This window comes from Gymnogyps californianus, chromosome 1 (genome assembly GCF_018139145.2).
Source record: "Gymnogyps californianus isolate 813 chromosome 1, ASM1813914v2, whole genome shotgun sequence".
In the NCBI taxonomy this organism is placed as follows: Eukaryota; Metazoa; Chordata; class Aves; order Accipitriformes; family Cathartidae; genus Gymnogyps; species Gymnogyps californianus.
Genome location: NC_059471.1, coordinates 201,845,471 through 201,866,851, shown reverse-complemented (window position 1 = coordinate 201,866,851; position 21,381 = coordinate 201,845,471). Strand labels below are relative to the sequence as shown.

General features: G+C 43.7%; 1 protein-coding gene across 1 annotated transcript in view; it reads right to left on the bottom strand.

The window, feature by feature from the left end:
• CELSR1 (cadherin EGF LAG seven-pass G-type receptor 1) overlaps window positions 1-21,381 on the bottom strand; it is a 174,616-nt gene that overhangs the window by 43,232 nt on the left and 110,003 nt on the right. The window contains exons 6-11 of the mRNA XM_050899730.1: window positions 9,275-9,432; window positions 7,969-8,132; window positions 6,305-6,430; window positions 1,145-1,311; window positions 485-670; window positions 42-155 (exon numbers count right to left, since the gene is read on the bottom strand). Of these exons, the coding sequence (XP_050755687.1) occupies window positions 42-155; window positions 485-670; window positions 1,145-1,311; window positions 6,305-6,430; window positions 7,969-8,132; window positions 9,275-9,432 (915 nt within the window). The remainder of the gene's footprint in view (window positions 1-41; window positions 156-484; window positions 671-1,144; window positions 1,312-6,304; window positions 6,431-7,968; window positions 8,133-9,274; window positions 9,433-21,381) is intronic.

The window sequence follows — 21,381 nt, the reverse complement described above, 5'->3', positions numbered from 1 at the left end:
TTAAAAGTTCAAAGTTTGTGGCTACACTTTTCATTTCATACCTGCATACAGCCATAAAATCCCTGCTGAACAGAGACTTGGTCTCCAGAGACACCTCCCACAATGATGCTTTTCATTTTCAGTCCAGGTAGTTGATTTCCAATCTGCACAGTGCTCTGTTGAGGAAAAGGACAGTCAATAAGAAGCACTATCATCCTCTGTGACACAGCCTACTTTCTGTAGTGATGGAGTCAACCAGCAGCTGACAGTAGATTACAGAAAAAATATCAAAGCAGTGAGGAGCCAGACATCTGAACGTGGCTTTTTACAGACTTGTTCATAAGATATCTTATCATTAGGCTTAATAAATTAATGTAAATTCATTAGGCACAAATCACTGCAGAACATGGCTCACAGCATAAGTATTTGTCCACAATCCTTTATCCTACTTTCTTCTAAAAACATTTCTGTAGTGCTTAGTTGCAAAGTTATGATGCTGCCTTACCTGGTACATGCCATAGTCCAAGGACATGACAGCGAGGTACTTGATGTCTTTACCATCTTTAGCACTCTTCAGCTCTATCAGTAAATGATGCCATTCCCCATCACTGACTCGCGACTGGCTCATCTTCAAACTAGCAACCTGGCTCAGGCCACTGTATACTTCAAACTGCACATAGTTGTTCAGTATCTGTTGAAAAAAACCCCATCACGTCTATTTTTTGCTACAAATTTGTATTTGATGCGGAAGGGGGCAGAGGGCAAGACAATAACATTTCCTAAGACAACTCAAAAGGGAAAAAAGTCCAAACAGTAAAGAAGGGAACACTTGCAATAACTCCTCACATAACTTTGGACATTCAGACTCTAACTTACTCTACTGACAAAAAAACGCCCAAACAATCAAGAGACACATTTTTTGCATCTATATTAGTGCATACTACTACCTCTGTTTAAAAAAATAATCTTAAACCAAAGAATCTGAATTTTACAATGATCTTTTGATCATTGATCTTTTGATCTTTGTAAAAGGCTGAAGAAATCATTTGCATTTACTGATGTGCATTTAGCTGGGTGGACAACGGTATGTAGTACTTGTGGCCATATCCACTGATGGGGGAGAATTTCTTAATTCTTTTCTAACCAAAGGCAGCCACATTTTTACCTGAATGTTGATCTTGGATGCAACCCCAGCATTGGCTTGCATTAACATGCCATTGACTTTCCGGGTTCTGAACATCAGCCCAATGTACCATGGCACAGAGATGGTAATGTCAAGGTCACTCCAAATGATAATGCTTTCACCACTGAAACGCTGAGGAGAAGGCATTGCTATAAATCAAAAGACAGAAGAGAAACAGTTCATATCCTTCAGGACAAAGGTTAAGAGGAGAAATGATGCTATGTTGTGGTGATGGTGCAAGGTAGCTAGTCCCTCTTCCATTGAGCTATTTTTAATCTACTATGGAGTAAGCGCCAGTCTAGGGGAGTTACTATGAAGCAGCTGGCAATACTGTAAATTCACAACCTACCCTTCTTGTGGGGTTGGCACCTTGTCTTGGTGCCTGCACTCAAAGGCAGGACCTCCACGCTGCTATGGCATTACACAGGTGAGAGACGTTCCTAGAAAGGTAAGCTCAGGATCTCTACTGATACAGTTCTGCTGATGAGTGGGTGGACAGAGCAGGAAGTATGAGGGCAACAGTTGCTGCAGATGTTTTCAACATATCCTTGATTACCTGCTTCTAATTAACAGATTAAACACAGAGGAAAAGGCTGGGAGGCAACAGGAAATATTAATTAATTATAAATACTCCAGGGCCAGATTATTCAGCTGTCTCAGCTACGCAGCCTTTGCACAGGGAGAAAGCTTGTGTGGAATTGCCTAAATCATCTGCCTTAAATATCTCGAGGTGACAGCTGAAGCATTGCCCTCGTCTCTAACCTTGCACGAAAACAGCTCCTACAGGGAGACACCAATGACAGCCTTCAATGGAAAGCACTTTGCTGATGGAAAATAGGGGAACACCCACTCTTTGGACTTCTAAAGCAGTTACCTCAGGTAACAGGAGCTACAGTACCATGGATTAGTTGATCCCACTGATTAGAAGCACAAATTAAGCCGTGGGAGCTCTGCGCTATTTGCAGCACCTCATATGGCACCTCCATTGTGTGGCACCTTGTAGTGGGATCTGCAGTCAGCCCCTGCCTGATGTCCTCACTCACGAGCATGCTGGTGAAGTTCATGGCAGCTTTTTGCAAGTGGAAGCAGGCCTTAGAGACTGGGAACAACCACCACAGATTGGCACCCAGCCTTGTATCTCGTCATGTGCTGAGCCCATGAGGATGGTCAGTGAGATGACAGGGCTTAACAGTCTCCTTCCCCTTCTGCTCCACACTACCATATCTGCTGACTCTTCTGGATTTTCTTGTAGTAGGAGAGATCTTGTATATACAAATGCATACATGTTACTATAAAATGGCAAGTCCTTAGAAAAAGGTAGAAGGATGACATCATAGTAGAAGATGGAGTCAGGCTGACATGAAGTTTCATTTTTTGGAGGAAAAAACCCAAACCCCAAATTCTGATATGTCTGCCTTGCTGGTCTCTATAAAGGGAAAGGCTGTGTGTGGGGGAGTGCAGGGGTTGGAGGGAAGTGCAAGCCCTGCAGCTCCCTATTTGTGAGAAAAAAGATGTCAGTGACGAGTGGACTACCACTAGCCAAGCCAGAGGTGTAACTTGACTTGCTGTTCTCTAAGGTGTGGTTACCCAACCACCCCACCCCGCGGTAAGTGCAGGCAGCCCCAAAGGGCAACCCTTCTCCCTTCTGCTCCGGGCTGTGATCTCTCCTTTGCAGTCATACTGAGTCCTCCACGAATGCTAGCAGGGGCATATGGTGGAATAACTGAAGCTTAGTCTGCTCTTGAAACCCAGACAGCAATTTAAAATGGTTTGCCACCAGACACAGATGTCCCTAGCTTGCTTAGAACTTGAATCTAGTGCTCGAGCTCTGGCTGTCTGGGCCAGGGCACGATTCATCAGCCCGTACTGCACCACATCAGTGTAAAAGTAACCAGGACATCGGTGTTGAGCAGGATCATTTCCTCCTTCTGATCCACATGTGCAAAAGTCAGCCCTCTCCTTCCTCCTCTACCCTGCCGACCTTCACAACGACCTCAACTTCCAACTTCTTTGCTAGTGGTTTTCTAGACCGTTGCTGAGATTTGTAAGTCCGCCTGCCTCTGGAGAGTGGAGCCAGGATGCAAACCTTGCAGGCTTCCAACCTGCTGGAGGCTGGGAATGCTGTTTGCAAGCGTTTCGGCTCAGGTCCTGGGAGAACTGGACTGGCATGGCAATCAGCCACCTTCTTCCTTTTCTCATCGGTGACTTTCCGTGCTTGCAAATACCATTCCCTTCCCACACCTCCTCCCAACTCCCCTCCCTTCCCCGGGGCCAGGGTGCACCTTCCCTTGCTAGTAAAATAGAAATCCCCATCTGTCAGCCCCCTCTGACCTCCCTCCTCCCCCCAGCCCTTCCCCATGCCTGGGACCAGGGGTCTCCATGGAGAGGTTGGTGGCCACATCCAGTGTACCCGGATGGGACCTGATCACCCCTGTCACCACACAGGCGAGTGCACGTGCTTCCAAGCACAGCATCTCCCTGCCATCGGTGATGCAGTGATGCAAACTAATTGTTTTCTCAGGGTTTGCCACTTTGAAGCACTGCCTGTGTATCTACATACACTTTTAAGAGACTCCTACATTCAAAAGGCCATCAGAAAGACGTGAGGGCTATTCACTGTGGAGACAGAGAGCCTGGGGAAACACACTGCCAACATCGGGACGTCACCCGCAGTTTGGGTGTAGGACATGTGACGGCTTATGTTTTGGTGCAAATCTGTGGTGTTCAGCCCAAGGCTAGCTCAATGACATCAGCCATTGGAGAGCGAGTCGGGCACAGCTGCTAGATCTTCTTCACAGCATTGCACTATCTCAATTTTTAAAAGAATTAAACTACAACAAAGGTGAAACTAATTTTTCCCTAATTTTATCTCCCTTCTATATGTCAACAGAGGGAGATGGGAACTGCCAGAAGGTAAGTTAGCAGGTCCTAGGAGGGTGGTGAAGGTAGAACACCCCATCCTCACTAGTGCAGACCAGATCCCAGAGTTTCTGAAGAGCGGGCAATCAAAAAAGTTAGACTTTTAACCTGCCAAAGTCTTTGTCCTCTGTGAGCCTGAAGCAGATCCAACACTGCCAAAGGGCTTGAAGAAATGCATCAGCCAATCACTCCTACACAAGAATGCAAATATTCTAGCTAAGACTTTTAAAAAAATAGCTGCCTAATAATAGCTAATGCTGTTAGGATCATATCTGAGCACTCAAATGAGCAACCTGAAAGCCAGGAGTATTGTATATCAGTGATTCCTCCTGACTTTAACTTCAGGCTCCTGAAATCTTTGGTCACATTTCAGAAAAATTCATTTCTTTCTTGGCTTGCAATTTTTCCTTAGGGAAAGGAAGGAACTTTGCCCCACAAATATCATCAAAGAAGCAAGGAGCCTGCTGCTCTCAAACTATAAAAAATCCCCACAAATTGAGGCATCAGCAAGAACATGGGGTTACCAAATGACAAAGGGGACATGCAGGAATGCAGAGCACTGGAGGCAGAGGAGACCGCTGGGGCGGGGGGAGACAGTGATGCTGTGATTGTCGTCATCTGTATTACCTGACCTTAAAATGAGTTTCCAATGATGGCTACAGGGCAGTTCTGAGGTGATTTTCTAAATCCCAAACTTCATGTTTTCGTTTTGAGCTTGGGATAAGAAAACGATGAATAAAACACACATTTGATCGAATTTTGAAATTCCATTTCAAAACTAAGATAAAGACAGAGGGAAGGATAGTCTTTGCATGTGACAGCACTACTCCCCATTTACCCCAGTATAGGTCACACCAGGGCTGGGCCCTGGCACTCTCTCAGGGGACATCAGCATGTGTTTGTACCACAGAGACCAGCCTATCATGAAGAAAACACCAGAACTTCACTGACAAAGATACTTGACATGAGACACATGGAAAAATTAGATCTTCATACAAACCTGGGGAGCTCAAAACATTTGAGGAGCTGCTATAGAAAGCAGGGACCTCGCTAGGGGCAGTAATAGCAGTTCTGGGATCTGTGTAAGGTGGAACATAGGAAGAGGCCTCCATCATTCCTTTCCCCTGTCCCTCACCCTGCAGACCCTTATTTCCAAGCCAGAAACTTAACTATGTGTCCTCTCCTCCTAAGCGGCTGCTTGTCAGGCAAGGGGAGAGCAGTTGCCACCTCCTAGATCTGGCCCAGGCTGAGGGATACTGTGCTAGAGCGGTTTGCAAATCACTGTGGTCTGTGCACCTCAGCGTGGAGACCTGATATTCCAGGGTCCACGCCCTGCTGAAAGTAATCAAGAATGTCTAGTTTGGGGTAGATACATCAAAAGAACAAAATCCTTGATCATGCTGCAAACTATTCTGGACTAAGTGTCACGGTGGGATAATGGAAACGAAGACCTACCACATCTGCATCAGAGGCCAGAATTTGGCCTTGTGTTTCTAGGAAAGCCATGCCTAGTGTAAGCAGGTTTTCTTTCCTGGAAGCCTCCAGGAAGACTCCAAATGAGCACTCCACTAGACTTGGAGGTGCCACCTTACCGCGGGCAGCCCACTGCTGCACTGACCCCACAGGACCCCTCACACAGACGACTCCTTGCTTCCTTGGGAAGAAACTAACTGCAAGTTCTTCACGCCCTATAAAACACACCTGCTCCTCCTTCCTCATCCTTTATTAATGAGGTTTTACACATACACGCACATTGTGTTCAATCAAAGAAAAACCCAATAAAACTGAAAGTGCTCGTACTCAGCAGACAGTGCCTTCTTGCCAAGAAAGTGGTGATTAAAACTGCACATTCATCCTTGGTTTGAGTCAAAGCCCAATAAAGTCAGTGGGATTGTTTCCACTGATTTAAAGGGGCTTAGGATCAGGCATTTTTACTATAAACAAATTACTAAATACTGCCAAGTTCTGTGGACCTACTTTGTGTATGTAAGTAAATCAATGAAAGTTGCTGTTATTCATGACAGTATGTCAGCTATCATATTTACTATATAGGTGATCTCTGAAATTATTTCAAACAGATAATGGGTGACTTTTACTCTTAATTACAATCTTCTGTTACCTATCCCTTAAGCATCACAGTTTGACATATGTGCTATGAGATGTTAATGACGGGTAGTGAAACATGCACACATGACTACACACGAAGAGGTCTTTGCATCCTACCTTGCTCGCAGTTTTTCCCTCCGTAGCGTACGGGGCACTCGCAGATGTACGTGTTCCACTTGTTGACGCACGTGCCTCCGTTCTGGCACCAGTTGGTTTCGCAATAGTTCCTCTGCGCTGCACAGCCTGAAATTCAGGAAAATGAATTTACTTTGCATGGTTTTAACAAGAAAAAGGCTCTGAATGATTGTATCTGAGTTTTTATGTAAAAAGAAGATGTGACCATTATAGGGTTTTGTTTTTTTTTTAATATCCTTGAAGTCAGTGAAGCAAAATGTGGATGGCAGAAGTTTACATGAGCTGAGCAAGTGTCAAATTCATAAAGACAAATCTATCAAAGGTTATTAAATACAGTCACTGAGCTGTAAGTCTTTGGGGACTAAGAGAAAATTTTGGGGAAATATCACTGCATGCTTGTCCTGTTCTTATAGTCTTCCCCTGGCATCCACTGCTGGAGACAGGCAGATCGACTGGTGCTGTGACTCAGCACCACCGTTCACAACTTACTGTCATCTAACCGAGACACTAACCAGGGAAAGCCAGTGATGTGCAGTGTTACACAGTGGAATAACACTACTATACATCATTGTTTTAAACTATACGGAAACACGTTTCCAAATGAGGGAAAAAAATATCCATCCTAAAGAAAACACTTCATGGCCTTCTGATGTATATTTCCATAAGATAAAAACTTGTGTTTAAATAATATTAGAGACATAACTGTTAAAAAAGGGCTCCAAGACAAAATAGCAATTTGAAGCATATGTTACAACTCCCTTCTTAATCCATGATCAATGAAACATACCTAAGAACTGCAATTTAGCTCTTACACAGACCTTCAGCAACATGGAAGGAAGGGACTTGCCATTCTTGCGCGTAAGAGCCAGTTTTATGATGACGAGAACATTTTGTACACCAGAACTAATCCTGATCAGGGATCCAAGGACTGAAAACCAAATCAGAACCTCCAATAGGCTGCTTCATGAAGCAGGTTTCAGATTTGGAGGATTGCAGAATTGGATTTACAGAACAAACATAAGTTATGAAAAAGTTATTAAAAATGTTGTCTTTTTCATGAACTAATCCCACTGGCTTTCAGAGCACAGTGACATTTAAAAGGTAGTTTAAAAAAAAAAAAAGGAACAGTTCATCTAGGAGTAAATTTCTGGGTGAAACTCATAGCAATGCAGAAGGTCTAAACAAGCCCGGTCCTTTCTGTGTGCTGCTTAATCCTGTAAGTGTGCACTGTGCCACGGGCTATTGTGTGTGTCCCTGGCATGGGCGCGGACTGCACCTTGCTCAAACAAATGAGGTCTGGATGCAGCTGTGCCGGCGATGCGGTGGCAGCGCAATGCCCAGCAGCACCTCGAGCCCCGGCCGTGCAGCCTGGGGCAAATGCTTCGCACTCAGCAGTGCTAACCGGTGATGCGGTGGCAGCACAATGCCCAGCAGCACCTTGAGCCCCTGCCGTGCAGCCTGGGGCAAACACTTCGCACTCAGCAGTGCTAACAGGGTGACAGGGGCTGTTTCAGACCCCTTTGTCCCTTACCCCTTCCTGGGGTTCCTCCCAGTGCTGGCCCCTTTGACATCCTAAGCCCTGTTACACACACAGCTACAGCAGACAGCTTTCTCGTGTTGACTTTAGAGGCGGTAGTCGCTCATACCTGGCAGAGTACCATTATTGGCGATGAAACTAGCCATGTCAATCGGCTTGCTGTCAATAGAGAGATTCCTCATGCAGCCAATAAACTGTCTGTTGTGCACTGGGAAATCTTCAGGCAAGTTTGGGACACCACCAAGGAGGAGAGGGCCAGTTAGGTCCAAAGATCTGAAGAAACAAAGAAATGCTCATTTCTTGCATATAGTTTGTTTTGTTTTGTTCTTTATCTTACTGCTTCCATAAGCACATTTGAGCTATTCAGTCTACCTGTGTTGCCATGCACTTCCCTCCGCTACATTAGCACTTCCAGAGCTTGTAATCAAAGGACCTTCCAGAAACACCGTAACTTTTAACTTAGGAGCTGTCATACGCATACAGAATCCAACGACCTGTCCCTAACAGTGGCCAATATGAAGAAAATGAAAATTATGGAAAAATGTGCAGCTGCAGGACACTTCTTTCTGACTCCAGTCACCCAGGGGCTGGCTTATGCTCCTCAGCACAAGGGTTGAGATGCTGTAGATTTTGATATAATGATTGAATTATTATACAGTGCCAACCCCTTTAAAATCCTCTGAAGATCTTAGTCTTAATAACATTTAGTGGATGCAGGTTCCACTGAATGACTCCACACGGTGTGAGAAGTATATCACCTGGTCAGTTTGAACTAGCTCTAATTTTTATGGTGCCCCCTTCTCTTGGGATTTTAGAGCAGCATGTGTATCTCAATGGTCTTTCTGCTATAACTCATTACTTTATATCCCCGCTATGTTGCTTGCTGTCCACCTCCTCTTTAAACTCAAAAGTACTAATCTTTTTTGGTCTTTCCTCACAGGAAAATTTTTTTCATACCTAATGATTTTCAACAGCCTTTTCTGTATCTCCTTTATTTCTATCTCCTTTTAATACAGGACTTTTAACTTAAATGATGGAAGTAATAAGCTCTTCAGCCATCCCCTTCATTAATAAAGTCTAACATTTTATTTGCCCTTCTCTCTACATTTTCCTACTGAGTAGATGCTTTTTGGAGGCTATTCACACTGACCTCCAGCTCTTTTTTTTTTTTTGCATTTTACAAGTAATTTGGGCACATGTCTGTACCTACACAACACTCTGTGCATTCCACCCAGTGTACTGACACTTGCAGTAGCCTTCAACAAATTCCATCTACCAAACTAAACCTTGTTACTTTTTCTTGTTAAACCATATCTGCTTTTCCAACTTAATTTGCTTAGTGGTTAATCACATACTGTTGACTCTCCCCTGGAAGAAGAGAATGAGTGGAAAACACAAATATAGGCAATCCTTACTTCTTTGAGCCAGTCTGTGTCCCCTGGGCAGCGCAGGTGTAGTTTCCAATGAGGCTCCCGAAGCGCACAGCCACTGCTGTGTCACAGTCGTCCACAGTCACCACGGCCACCTTCTCTCCAGAAGGCCCGTGGGGAATTCCTAATCGCCCAATGTTGGGCTTCAAGAAATAAATGGCACATGTCATACAGTGCTACATACACATGGGATTTAAATGCTGGTTCAGCCAGCTCAACAACATACTTCTTCCTAGCCCCCAAAGGGGACTAAAACAGGATATGTAAACAAAATAGCAGAAGTTAACTTGACCTATGACATCTAGTCAAGAAAAAACCCCAATAGATGACTTCAAAGAGAGTCCACACACGCCCAGTGTGATATACAGTATGGTCAAAAGTGGCTTTGGTCTTTTCCACTGCTGAACCACTTTGGCCCAAATCACTTCAAAGAGGCCTTTTCTTACTTCTGCACAGCAAACTCTAATAAATTCTGCCCATTTTGCAACTCTTCACCTCAAGTGAATGAAATCAATTGAATTTTAACATTGTTTCTGCCCAAAGACAGCAAACCATAAAATGATGTAATATCACAAGTGAGGCTAAAGGCTTAAATCAAATTTTCTCTGATGGGAGTACTCTGTCAGGGCCACCAGAAACTGAGCGCAGGTTCCTACAAAGGCTGTAGTGAAAGGTTGTCTGATGACTGGGAGGGAGCTTAGATGAAGACTGCTTGTTCCAGCTACAAGATGGAGGGCACAGAAAACCACTGCCCATTGCTGAGCTGGCTGAGAAGCCCCCAGTTTCTAGTCACAGGAGAATAGAAATCAGTGACCTGTGGAGTTGGACAATCAAAAATAATGCATGGATCTGAGCTTGCTCATGCAGCCGCTTTGGTCCAGGCATGCAGAGTGACACTGTGGGCGGTGCACGGAAGATGGGAAGAAAGTGTGTTTTAGAGTGGCAATAAATGCTCCAGCTTTCCCTCATCTCTGGCTTCACCCAGGCAGCAGGAAACTCCTGCCCACCCAATCACAATGTGCCCTGCTGAACGTGGGCCACAAAACTAGAATTATCACACTCAGCTTCACACCTCCACTGTTACTGGCTTGCTCTGCTAATCACCCTGCTGGCAGTTGTTGTTCTCCCCACTTTAGCACCTATCAACAACTGGGGAAATTCAGTGATCCCGACAGACAGGACAGCCTATGGGACCACCGGGAATCCAACCCCAACCACCAAACTTCTGTGCTTCCACCACAAACACATCCTTCACCTCCACTAATTTCATAACTGATGAGATGTACCCCAGCGTGACTGACAGGAGATGATATCTGCTATGCAGAAACTCAAGAGACAGATTCCTCCAGTGGCAAAGTGCATCATGACTGTTAAAAAAGGGTGCACATATGAACAGCAGCATAGCAGCCTCAGTGAAAAACTAGCAAATTCTGTAAGAAAACCGTTTTCCATGTTTAGTGTTTGTAGAGAGCTACAGAGTCCTAATCTACCACTGATGTAGGATCTCTGAGGATTTTATGGGTACAAGAGAAGCAATGAGCTGAACTCCCCTGGCTTTGCTGCCGTTCCTCTACGGGCAAAGGGACACCCCACAAGAGTGAAGTCACCAGGATCTGACCAGACACACGGCACAACTGAAAGCCAAGAGATATTTTTACGATGTGTTGATCAACAATAGTTGTAACCATATGAAAACAGAAGATGGCTGGGCATCACCCTGTAGTTTGCTGTATGCTCGCTTTAAAACATATATTGCTCAACTGCATACCGAAATCCCTTATTTGTACAGTAAACAAGGAAGCAGTATGGGGATAAATGCCTATTCTTTCTGTTTCACTTGTACACACATAAATTTGTTAAAATACCTAAAGCCACTTTCATCATTTGTAAGGAGATACAGATTTATTTCTAAGGGTAATTATCCCAATGTATAAAAACATTTTTAAAAGATGTTTCCTGGTGTCAATTCCAGTTGGAAAGTATTTTCCATTTCCTCTACCAAGAACTAATGTGATCACATAGTTTGGCAGTTATACAGTATAAGGTTTTGACCTCTCTTCAGTGATATTAAGGCAGATTTCATTTTTTCCAATACTCCCTGGACTTTGCCACTGCCTAGCTTGGAAAGACAGGAAGCATATATATTTGCAGTGCTGAAAATGTAATTGTATGCAATGATGGCAATGTTAGTGAGCAGCTTTTCAAAGTAAATGAAAAAATACATAGAAAATTAACCAACCGACAGGCAGACCTTTCCTTCCAAAATTAAAATGTTTACATTCTGGGTGCTACTTCTATTCATTTGGAGGAATGATTCGATTAACATTTACGTTCTTGTGCTTCACTGAAATAACCTATTGTTTCTTACATGGGAGCCTTGACAAAGGCAGGGTATTTATTCTCGCAGCAGGGGGGATCTGCCCAATGTTAATCAAGATTGCAACCTGATGAGACTCAGCAGTTTGCAGCTGCTCCTTCACAGTCAACTAGCTGCAGTGGCAAACTGATTTTTTTCCTACTTTTATTTAACATAGAAACTGCAAAATGTTTCTCTAGATGTTGATTGTTCATTGCAGTGCAGATCTTTGGCATCTCTTCGGCTCTGATGACCACACAGAACCATAAGCTGATGAAGAAGAAACGGAATATTCCGGTGAATGAAAAGAGACCTATTGGCAGTTCAAACCATACTTAGTTCAAACACATAGTGATTTTCTGACCATGTTAAAAGGCTCATTTGACAGAACAGGCTTTTCCCAAAATGGAAGAATATGTTGCTGGGAAAGGAAAGAGAGATTTTCTGAGTGATTTAATGTGACATGTTTCTCTTATATGTGGCAAGTACTACATTACTCACCTCAGCACCTAGCATAGGGAATACTTTATAACTGAACTAACGTGAAATAAATAAAAGACTGGAACACAGGGAGCCTAAGTTAGGAGTCCCTTCAGAACTGAATCACGAAACTGATTTTATTCATTTAATATTTTGATTAATACTAAATATAGTTTGCTGGCGATGTAAAGGATATTTAGAGCATCATGCATTAAAAAAAGAATCACTTTGAATAGCTGAGTGCTAGAAAGAGAATTAATCACACAACATGAAACTTGGGATCTAATGACAAGAATTCCTATTGCAGGCTCAGAGACCATCAGCTACAAATGATGAAAAACAAGAAAAAAATAACTATTAGTTGACTATAAAACAATAATGAATCATGGTGTGATTAAAAGGTAAAAAAGGTAATACAGCAGTGGGTTGTTGCAAAGATGAGTATGAGGGAAATTTTATGACACTGAACAGGATAGAATATTGTGGGCAATTTTGATTTCAATTATTAAAAATAACTTCCAGCTAGAGCAGATGCACAGAACCGCAGCCAGGGCAATGGAAAGCTGACCTTATCAAACAGACAAAATGGACTTGGCGTGTTTAGCCTAGCAAAGTAAAGGCTGGGGAAGGGTTTTGGAAATGAGAAGATGCTATCACTGCAACGGACACAGTACAAGAACAAATGGGTATAAGATGCCCATGAGTAATGTAGGCTGGAACTCACCAGGTGATGCTCAGCCATAGGAGGGGTCATCTTTGGGAAAGCAGCAGGGGCGAAAATTATAAAAAAGAACTTAATTTGTTTGTGCTTATAGAAGCTGATGTTAGCAGAGGACTGGCCTACATTTGAGAGAAAATAAATAACAGTAAGTAGAACTTGGAAAATACACAAGAAAGCAAATTGCCAACATTAAATGACAGCACACACGTTTACATTTCAGGCATGATCTTTGCCTCGATAGAATCCTACTGGAGCAAGACTGATCCCTAACAGTAGGAACAGCTAACACTAACCAGCATTAATTCACACTATTATTTTCTGGAAATATGTTCAAGGAGTTAAAAGCCAGACTTTCATCTGGGTACTCAGCAGTTCTTTCTGCCTGTCAGACTCATCTCCTGAAACACCATGCTACCCAAAAGGCAAGTTTCATTAGCTGTGCCAATTCTGCACTCGTGAGTAAATGTGCAATGTGGTGTACAGGAATTTACCAGCATGACCCCCATTAATGGTAATGCAAGTCATGTAACTCAGTTCCTGCTCATGGGGCTGAAAATTTACCTTGCGCTGCCTAACCCTAAAGGTTGCCTTTTTACTTAGTGCTTGTCCAGAAAGAGATTGGGATTCAAACTTCAAAGACCACATGCTGTAAAAGTGAGTAGCAAGAAGAGGTACCAAACAGTGCCAGAGAGAGAACTTGGTCTCCCTTAAACAAAATATGAAAGAAGTGGATTCATCCTGGACTCGAAAAAAAAAAAGGAAGAAAAAGCAGCCCTGAGTGTTGCAGTGTATTATCACCATCACATAGTGATTCTTCAAACATTCTGTGCACCCCATATTAAAGTACATTGTGTTCGTTGTACTGACCCTTATGTTTTCTCGTTATAATTGCATACAGAGTCACTTGGAGAAGAGAAAGAAGCACCCCAGACTCAGGATCTACACGTGAGAGTAGAAACCACCTACCATTCTCTCTGTCTGTAAAACAAGATGAACCACATTTATGTTCCTCAAATAATGGCAATTAGTACCTAAAATTGTACATGATGTCATGAAACTTAACTTTGCCTCACTGAGTTTTCATGAAGAAGATGAGCGGTTCTGATCTATGGGTGGACAATCTCAAATCTTGTGTCTAACCCATTATATTCTCCCTTGCCCAGACAGAGTCACAGACAGACTGCAATTGCAGGAATGACAGTCTCCCAGGATGTCTTTTGAAAATTGCAGCTCCCTTTCTGACCATAGTGGAGTTAACACTGAGACTCATCTACTGTCCTCAGTGGTGACCTGCAGGAGTGACCTTCTCAAGCTGCAAAGGTGCATGTAACTCCCTTTGGCCACCTGCAGTGACTTTCTCAGGTTGCAGTGAGAGAACGCCACCGTGAAGGTATTTTACTAGCGATGCCAAATCTGATTTTCATGAAACCCAAGTACGGAGCAATAAACTGTTTGGACTTCTCCCCACAACTTCAACAGAAAGAAACACATGTAGATTCTCCCAGGTGCATGTAAAACCCTGAGAAGCTTAATCTGTGAACTTGTGTTTTATAAATGGAGACCAGATAGAGGAGAGAAGGTCATCAAAACACATCTGTTTATGGTTTGCAAATCTACTGCACAAATCTACTCCCATTCCACTTAAAACATCAGACATGGATATTCTCATGTATCTCAGTTTCATTTGGATCCTCTATTATTTTAAAGTAAATATTTAAACTGCAAGAGCCCACACAGTTACTTATTAAAGACACAGATGGTCTAACGATGCACAGTGAACGGAAAAGCCATACAGAGTAATGGACAATGGAAGCCTTGTCTTAAATACTTAACCATTATATTTTTACATTATAAATACGATTTTCAAAAGTCATGATGCAAGTTGGAGAGGTTTAAGCAAATAGTCCAATCTTTGGTAGACTTATTGTGAATTAAACCAGACTAGATACTGTACATGTAATAGTAATACTACAAAGTGCAAATGTTTGTTTAGTCAATCAGCAGCAGTGGTGACACTCAGATTTCTGGATCTCACCCTTTTATTAGTTAATCTGCAAGATAATAGGGCTTTTCCAAAGGTCCCACAAATATCTCCTCCACCAGAAACACCTTTTTCCAACTTTTATTCTTAGATAAAAAATTGCCACTTGACTTTTCGCACAGATGGAAAGAGGGAGAGTGGTTTTGGTCGGCCATGGGAGAGTGTTCCAACATCACGGATATTCCCTGAACTCAAACTGAAAGCTGTGCTCTCCAGCCCAAACCTCGGCCACGAGGACTTCCGCCTGTTTTAGCCACCCCATTGAGTCTTTTGAAGGAGCTGAGGAGACAATTCAGCAGCAGACTGTAAGTATGGCCAAGATTTTGAGAACACAAACCAGGAACCCTTGCAGATGAGGTACAACCCACCTCGTTATGCTTGGCACGAGGAGACCTGTTTTCCTGGGGGACAGATATAACGTTGCATATCGTAAATACTGCATTTGCTCAGCTCACTGTATACATTAAAAAATATATCTATTTTAGCAAGTTGCTCTTTTAGCAAAATGCTTTGTGTGGCATAGCTTAATATGCAGTACTTGGCCTGTTTGTCTTTTTAATAAGTGCAAATGTGTAAAAAGAAAAGCCATCCTGAAGTCAGTGCCAGCCTTTCAGTGCTTCCAAGAGTTTGCTTACCGGACAATAAGTTACACTTCTGTTTTTGTTAATCAGTAGCTAATGATTTATTGACTGTTTGGAGTGGTTAAAGGTTAAAAAGAATCTGTTTCCTAGTTATTTTTAATACAAAAAAAGCACTCCTCTACATTGTTAATATGCTGGTTCAGACCCCACCGCCCTCAAAAGTGCTGGGTGGAAAACGCCTCACATTCATACCCTTTGGGGCTCTTTGCTTTCTAATACTTCCAGCTACAGTAATAATGGGAAAAAATGGAGCAACTGGCATCGGGTCCCGCTGGAGGCTGCTGCTGGGGCTCCAGCCGCCACCGGGGTCCCCCCTCACCAGTTCCCTGGTGCTCATTAGGCAGCCTGCCAGCCGCCCCGGCTCCTTCGTTAACCCGCCGGCCTCTGCTCTGCTATCTGACGCGGGGAAAGGAGAAACCCCCTCTGATTCCCAGGCGATGCTGTGCTGCTTCAGTGGTCAAAAAGCTCATTAAGGGCCCGTGGTGGCGGACGTCTCCCTGGGCAAGTGGCCGGAGCCTGGCCCCCCACAAGGAAAATAAATAAATAAACAGGAAAAAATAAACAGGGAAAGCACCATGCTTGCAATCCCAGGGGGAGAGACTAGGAAATGCTGGAGAAGTTTAGCACTGTGGCATGGACTTGCAGACCATTCTGATCAATCGGGAAACTCCAAATTAGGCCGGATTAGAGAAACCATTAATGTTAATCTCTGCTGTTTAAAGTTTCCCCCTACAGCTTTCCAGAGCACCTTTAAAATAAGGTGGTGTGAAGAACTGAGAATCTTTTACACATCCTGATTAGTCACCAGGGAAAGGCAGGACAAATCATTTCACATAACCCCCTTACTCCTTTGATGTATGTATCCCCTTTATTCCCTGAATATTTTAATGGCATTTCTTTATACAAACTTGGCTTGAGTCTGTAGAGAAACATGAGAGCCTGTGACAGTGAAAAGGAAAACCAAAAAGCTTCCCATCGGTGAGTCAAAAATGCAAATCCTGAAAAGCCACCAGACCAGTTCCTTTTCCTAGACAAACTCCCTGAAACACCAATCGTCAGGATCCAGGCTGGGCCACAAAGTCAAGCAAGTTTTACTAGCCTGATTTGTTATCTCCTTCATGGCTGCATCCAGAGGCTAAACTTTGACATTCAAAGCAGGAGGCTTTCAGCACAGCTATGAGACCTGGTGTGCATGAATGGCGCTGCTCGAATTGCTGCTGCTCTTTCGGTGGTAGGGCAGAGACGGGGAGCAGGCCTCCTGTCCCACCATGCGGCAATGGCATGGCGAAGTTGTGAAAAGCCATGGTTACACATACACAGCATCCAGATGTGCTCCTTCCCTCCACAGAGCGCGACCAGTATCTTCACAAATATCATCCAGCTCCTGCAAAGGGTATATTCTTGGATTTGACTAATTTTGGCAAAGGCTGCGTGTAGTGCTGATGGGAAGAATGAGTTTTCCCTGCTTGCAAATGGAAATTTTATCCTCAGATTTGTATTCCCAGATGCTTCTCAGCATTTTGATGCTGAACCAGTGACACAGCAAGACAGACCTGTTTTGGCTGCCGAGAGACCATGCCCACTCCTCATGACAACATCCAGCCTTCCACGTGGGAGACACCACTCACCATGGTGCTCTGGTACTGTGGGTCCCCTCATCTGCCTTCTGCAGCCCTCTCCTCCCCTCTGATCTGCCCCTGTGGCTGGTGCACCTTCTCCCTGCCCTCTTCCGCCCTCTGAACCCTTTTTCTGCCTATTTTGCCACCTCCCTCCCTTCCATCAACCCTTCCACCAACAAGAATGCTCTTCCAGCACCCGTGGAGAAGTCGGAGAGGAGAGCATGTGAAGGATGCTGGAAGAGCATCCTTGTTCTCCTTCACATGCTGTCCTCTCCCAGTTCAGCAAACCCTTCTCCCTTTGCCATTTGTCCCTATCTACCTGCCAAAGTACCACTCTCAAATATTTTCAGCTTGATATAAATCTTCTATGTTTTACAACTTAATTTTGCATCCAGGATGGAAACATTATTGCTGTCAGAGTCCAAGAAATACCTAGAAATAGCACAACGAGACACTTATTCACAGCAACTAACTCCTTCTCCTTGGACTCATCCCTGGTGACACCTTGCCAAGCAAACTGCTGCTCAGTGTGGGTGGTGGGGACACAACTGTGTCTATAAAATCCAGGAATCCCACACTGCTCTATGGGCTCTACACCTCCCCGCCCCCGGCTGGATCTTTGTGAAGGTCTCCTGGTACACACAGACCCCTGTGCAGCCACGTAATTGCAAAGTGCTGCTTCCCCCACTACACAGACAGATGCAAAATACCTGAAAAGTTACTGCAAATCAGTGAGCTACTGTGGATTTACTGTGTGATTAAATGGAGATAACAGTGCACTTCAAAGAACTCGCACCAAATTCCTGAGGTGCCATTTCAATGACTCCACTGGCTTCGCAGAAGCCCTGCCAGGCTGTGCTGCACAGCACAGCTTTCAAGCACTGTCCTCAGGGCCTTATGGTGAGCCAATGGCCATTCAGACTCCGCCAGCTCTCATGGAGGTCCCTTGCATCTCCTTAGCCTTCAGGAGGAGTTGAAAATCACCATTTTGGGAGATGCCATTAAACCTCTGAGGAGTTTCGCAGCGTGGAGGTGTTAGATGGCTTGAACGAACCTGGCCTCAAGGATTACCATTGGGTGCCAGGTTCCCCAGGGTGACCTGAGAGCCCCACACCATGAGAAAAGCCACGCAGCTGAGACCCAGCTCAGGTGTGGGGTGGACGCAGACCTAGAAGTGGCAGTGCTGTAACTGGGCACGCAAGTCAAGCCTGGGAGGAGCGAGAGGAGTAAGCGGTGAGCAGCCTTGCCGAGGATGAGGCTTCCAGAAGAGCAGGGGCTTGGGTTGGTTTTGAGATGACACAGTCCCTACTGCCACTCACAGAGCGAAAACCCTGGGGATGGTTTTTGAAAAGTTACTGTTTGCATTTACATATAAAATCACCGCCATAACGAGTGTTTTTAGGTGGTGTTTGCAAACTCTGCGAGAACAACACTTTCAAAAGCAGGCCGGGGAGAGAAAGAGCCAGGCACTGGGTACACGCTTGCCCTCCTCTTCCCCAGCCACCCGAGAGATTTCTCAAAGCTGTTACGGAGAGCTGAGCAACTCAGGGCTGGGGAGCAGGACACACTTTGCATCTCAATGACCTCCAAATGACTTTCACTGCTTTACACTTTCATTTCCCGAGACACAGATTTAGAGGCGAGTTATTTGTTATTTCATGTCAAGACAATGGAATGTCGCTCTGCTGCCAAATCCTGATTTCCTTTCCCAGGTATCAATCACTTTGCACTTACCCTCTACCAGAAAAAAAAGCAAAAAATCAACAAAAACAATTACTACTAATTGAAATCCGCATGAATAAATATCAGTGGAATTGCAGGGAGGGGCTTTTAAAGTCCAGGCTCACGTGTGCCTGTTCTGCAAGGGCAGATCAGCTGCCCCCCTGTTATACCCACTAACACCTGCAAGGGCTCAGCAACCACATCTGAGCAGGACCAAGAAAAAGTAAATATTAGCCAGGCAGCCCTTCAGTGCTTTTCAGATGTTAGGAACATAAATGGTTGCCACAGGCCAGACCAAAGTCCCGCTGAGGGAGTGGCAGATGCTGTGGAAGAGTGTAAGAACAGGGCAAATGTGCAGCAACACTTCTGTCCTCCTGGTTCTCGGCTTCCCACCTGCAATACTGCAGGCTGGAGCTCAAGATGGGTTTTCACATGATCTTGCCACATTTTATACATGGAAGGGACTCACGTTATCATCTAATCAGCCTTTTGCCTTATACAACCACAGAACATCACCCAGTGACTCCTGCCTCAATAACATGGCTTGCACCTGGACTAAAATTTTCCTTTAGAAAGAGAAATATTGACTTGATTTAAAGATTTCAAAGGACAGCGAGACCATCAGAACTGTGGGCAGATTATCATGCAGATTATATACTTTCACTATTAAAGATATTGTGTATTATTTCTAATCAGAATCTGTCAAGTTTCAGTTTCAATGTATCAAGTCTATGGTCTTATCTAGACTAGGACTTTCATTGATGATCCTCTGGATTTGGGTGGAAGAGGATGAATTCGGCCTCAGCAAGGACGTGAGTCTCTGAATCTTCAGCCAGAATGCCAGGAAATGACTCATGAACTGAACTATTTTTGCAGAGATTACCTTTTCTCGTGGTATTTTAAAAATTGAGTTCTAAGCATGTAGGAAATTACATGTTTTGCATTCAGACACGAGGAACATATTTTATGTGTTTGACTAGAACAACATTTTGAACTTTAAATGTAAAACCCTGGCATCCATTCAGCAATGGAAAATCTCATTTCTTTCCCTTCCTTTAGCTGCTTGTAATTTTAATTGCTAGTTTCTTTAAATGGCCATGCCCACTAGCACCAAAAATACATAGTACAGATAAATAATACAAATGCATAGCTACAAATTCCTCATACCCTCATATTGTATGTGTGCCACCAGCACTACTTACTACCACATGCTTGACATGTATACAAGCCTGCCCACCAAAAACCACAATAATCTGCTGATACAGTAACTTTTGTTCTTGTAAGAAAGTTGTGAAAAAACTATCATAACCTGCATCTGGCTAACAATATTGGTAATCCAGTAAAAACTCCTTGACCTCTTGAGTTGAAAAGTAAATGAAACATGCATGTCCCTCAGGATGCCAGTTAAAAATTTTGGTTGTGGCTAGCAAAGAAAGTGACTTTTTCACCTGAATTGCTTTTCTTCCTCATATAACTGAAGAAACCCCAGCAACTTTCTCTGTGAAGAAGAGGCCCTGCACTTAGGCAGGCAACTACAGAAAAGTCCTTCTCGAAACTAGAGTTAACGAATTGACTGCAGTTATGCTCCCTGTGTTTTTCGTGTCCTGCAAGCGTTCCCGTGCTTAAGCTATGGCAGAACTTTTAATCTCATGAAAATGCTGCAGAAGGAAAGGCATCCAGAACAAACTGATGATCAGGTAAAGTATACCATCAGCGCTCTGCTGGAAGTTAGCACTGTCCACTGCCTCCTCCTCGCTGTGCCACCACTGACCTCTACAACCCTGCAGTACCTTCCGCTATTAAATATTAAAAATTCACAATAAGATGGGTGATAAGGAAATGATAAAATTAGAAATATGGCTAAATCTTAAGTAAGAATATGTGATTTGTTTTAAGAGGAAGCACTAAATTTTAACACACTTTCTGCCTTGCACACTTGAGAGAGCCTTTAAAAGCTATATTGGCATTTCTTAGAGACATTATGAATTTAGGTTTGGAAATGCAGGTCTACAAAATTGTATTTCTTCCTGGAAAAATATGACCAGAGAAGTAGGTTGTTCCTAACTGAATGACATTTTCAGTATTTACAGTACCCCGCCCCCTCCAAATATTTGCTTAACATCGCAATTAATGTTCTGCATTTTTCTTTACCAGACAATGCCAAGCAATGCTAGAGCAGGCCTGTGTTGATCACGGACATTGTAAACACAGCAAGTCACTCGGAGCCAGCAAAATCCAAAATCTGGCGGGGCCCACATCTGATCAACAGTGGCATTATCATAATCTTCAACAACTGCATTGTTTATTTAGAAAATCTCCCTCAATCCCTTAACAAATTAGTCTGGAAGCCACTGGGAGGATTAACTTCAGAAATTCTCCCTCAGATCGCAATTATGTCTGCTCAGATGTCACCAGTGATAGACATTTGCATAAGTCATACTCAGCCTTTATTACTAATTGCATTTCCAGTGATTTGACCTCCATTGGGGTCTGTCTTTTCCAACCCAGTTAC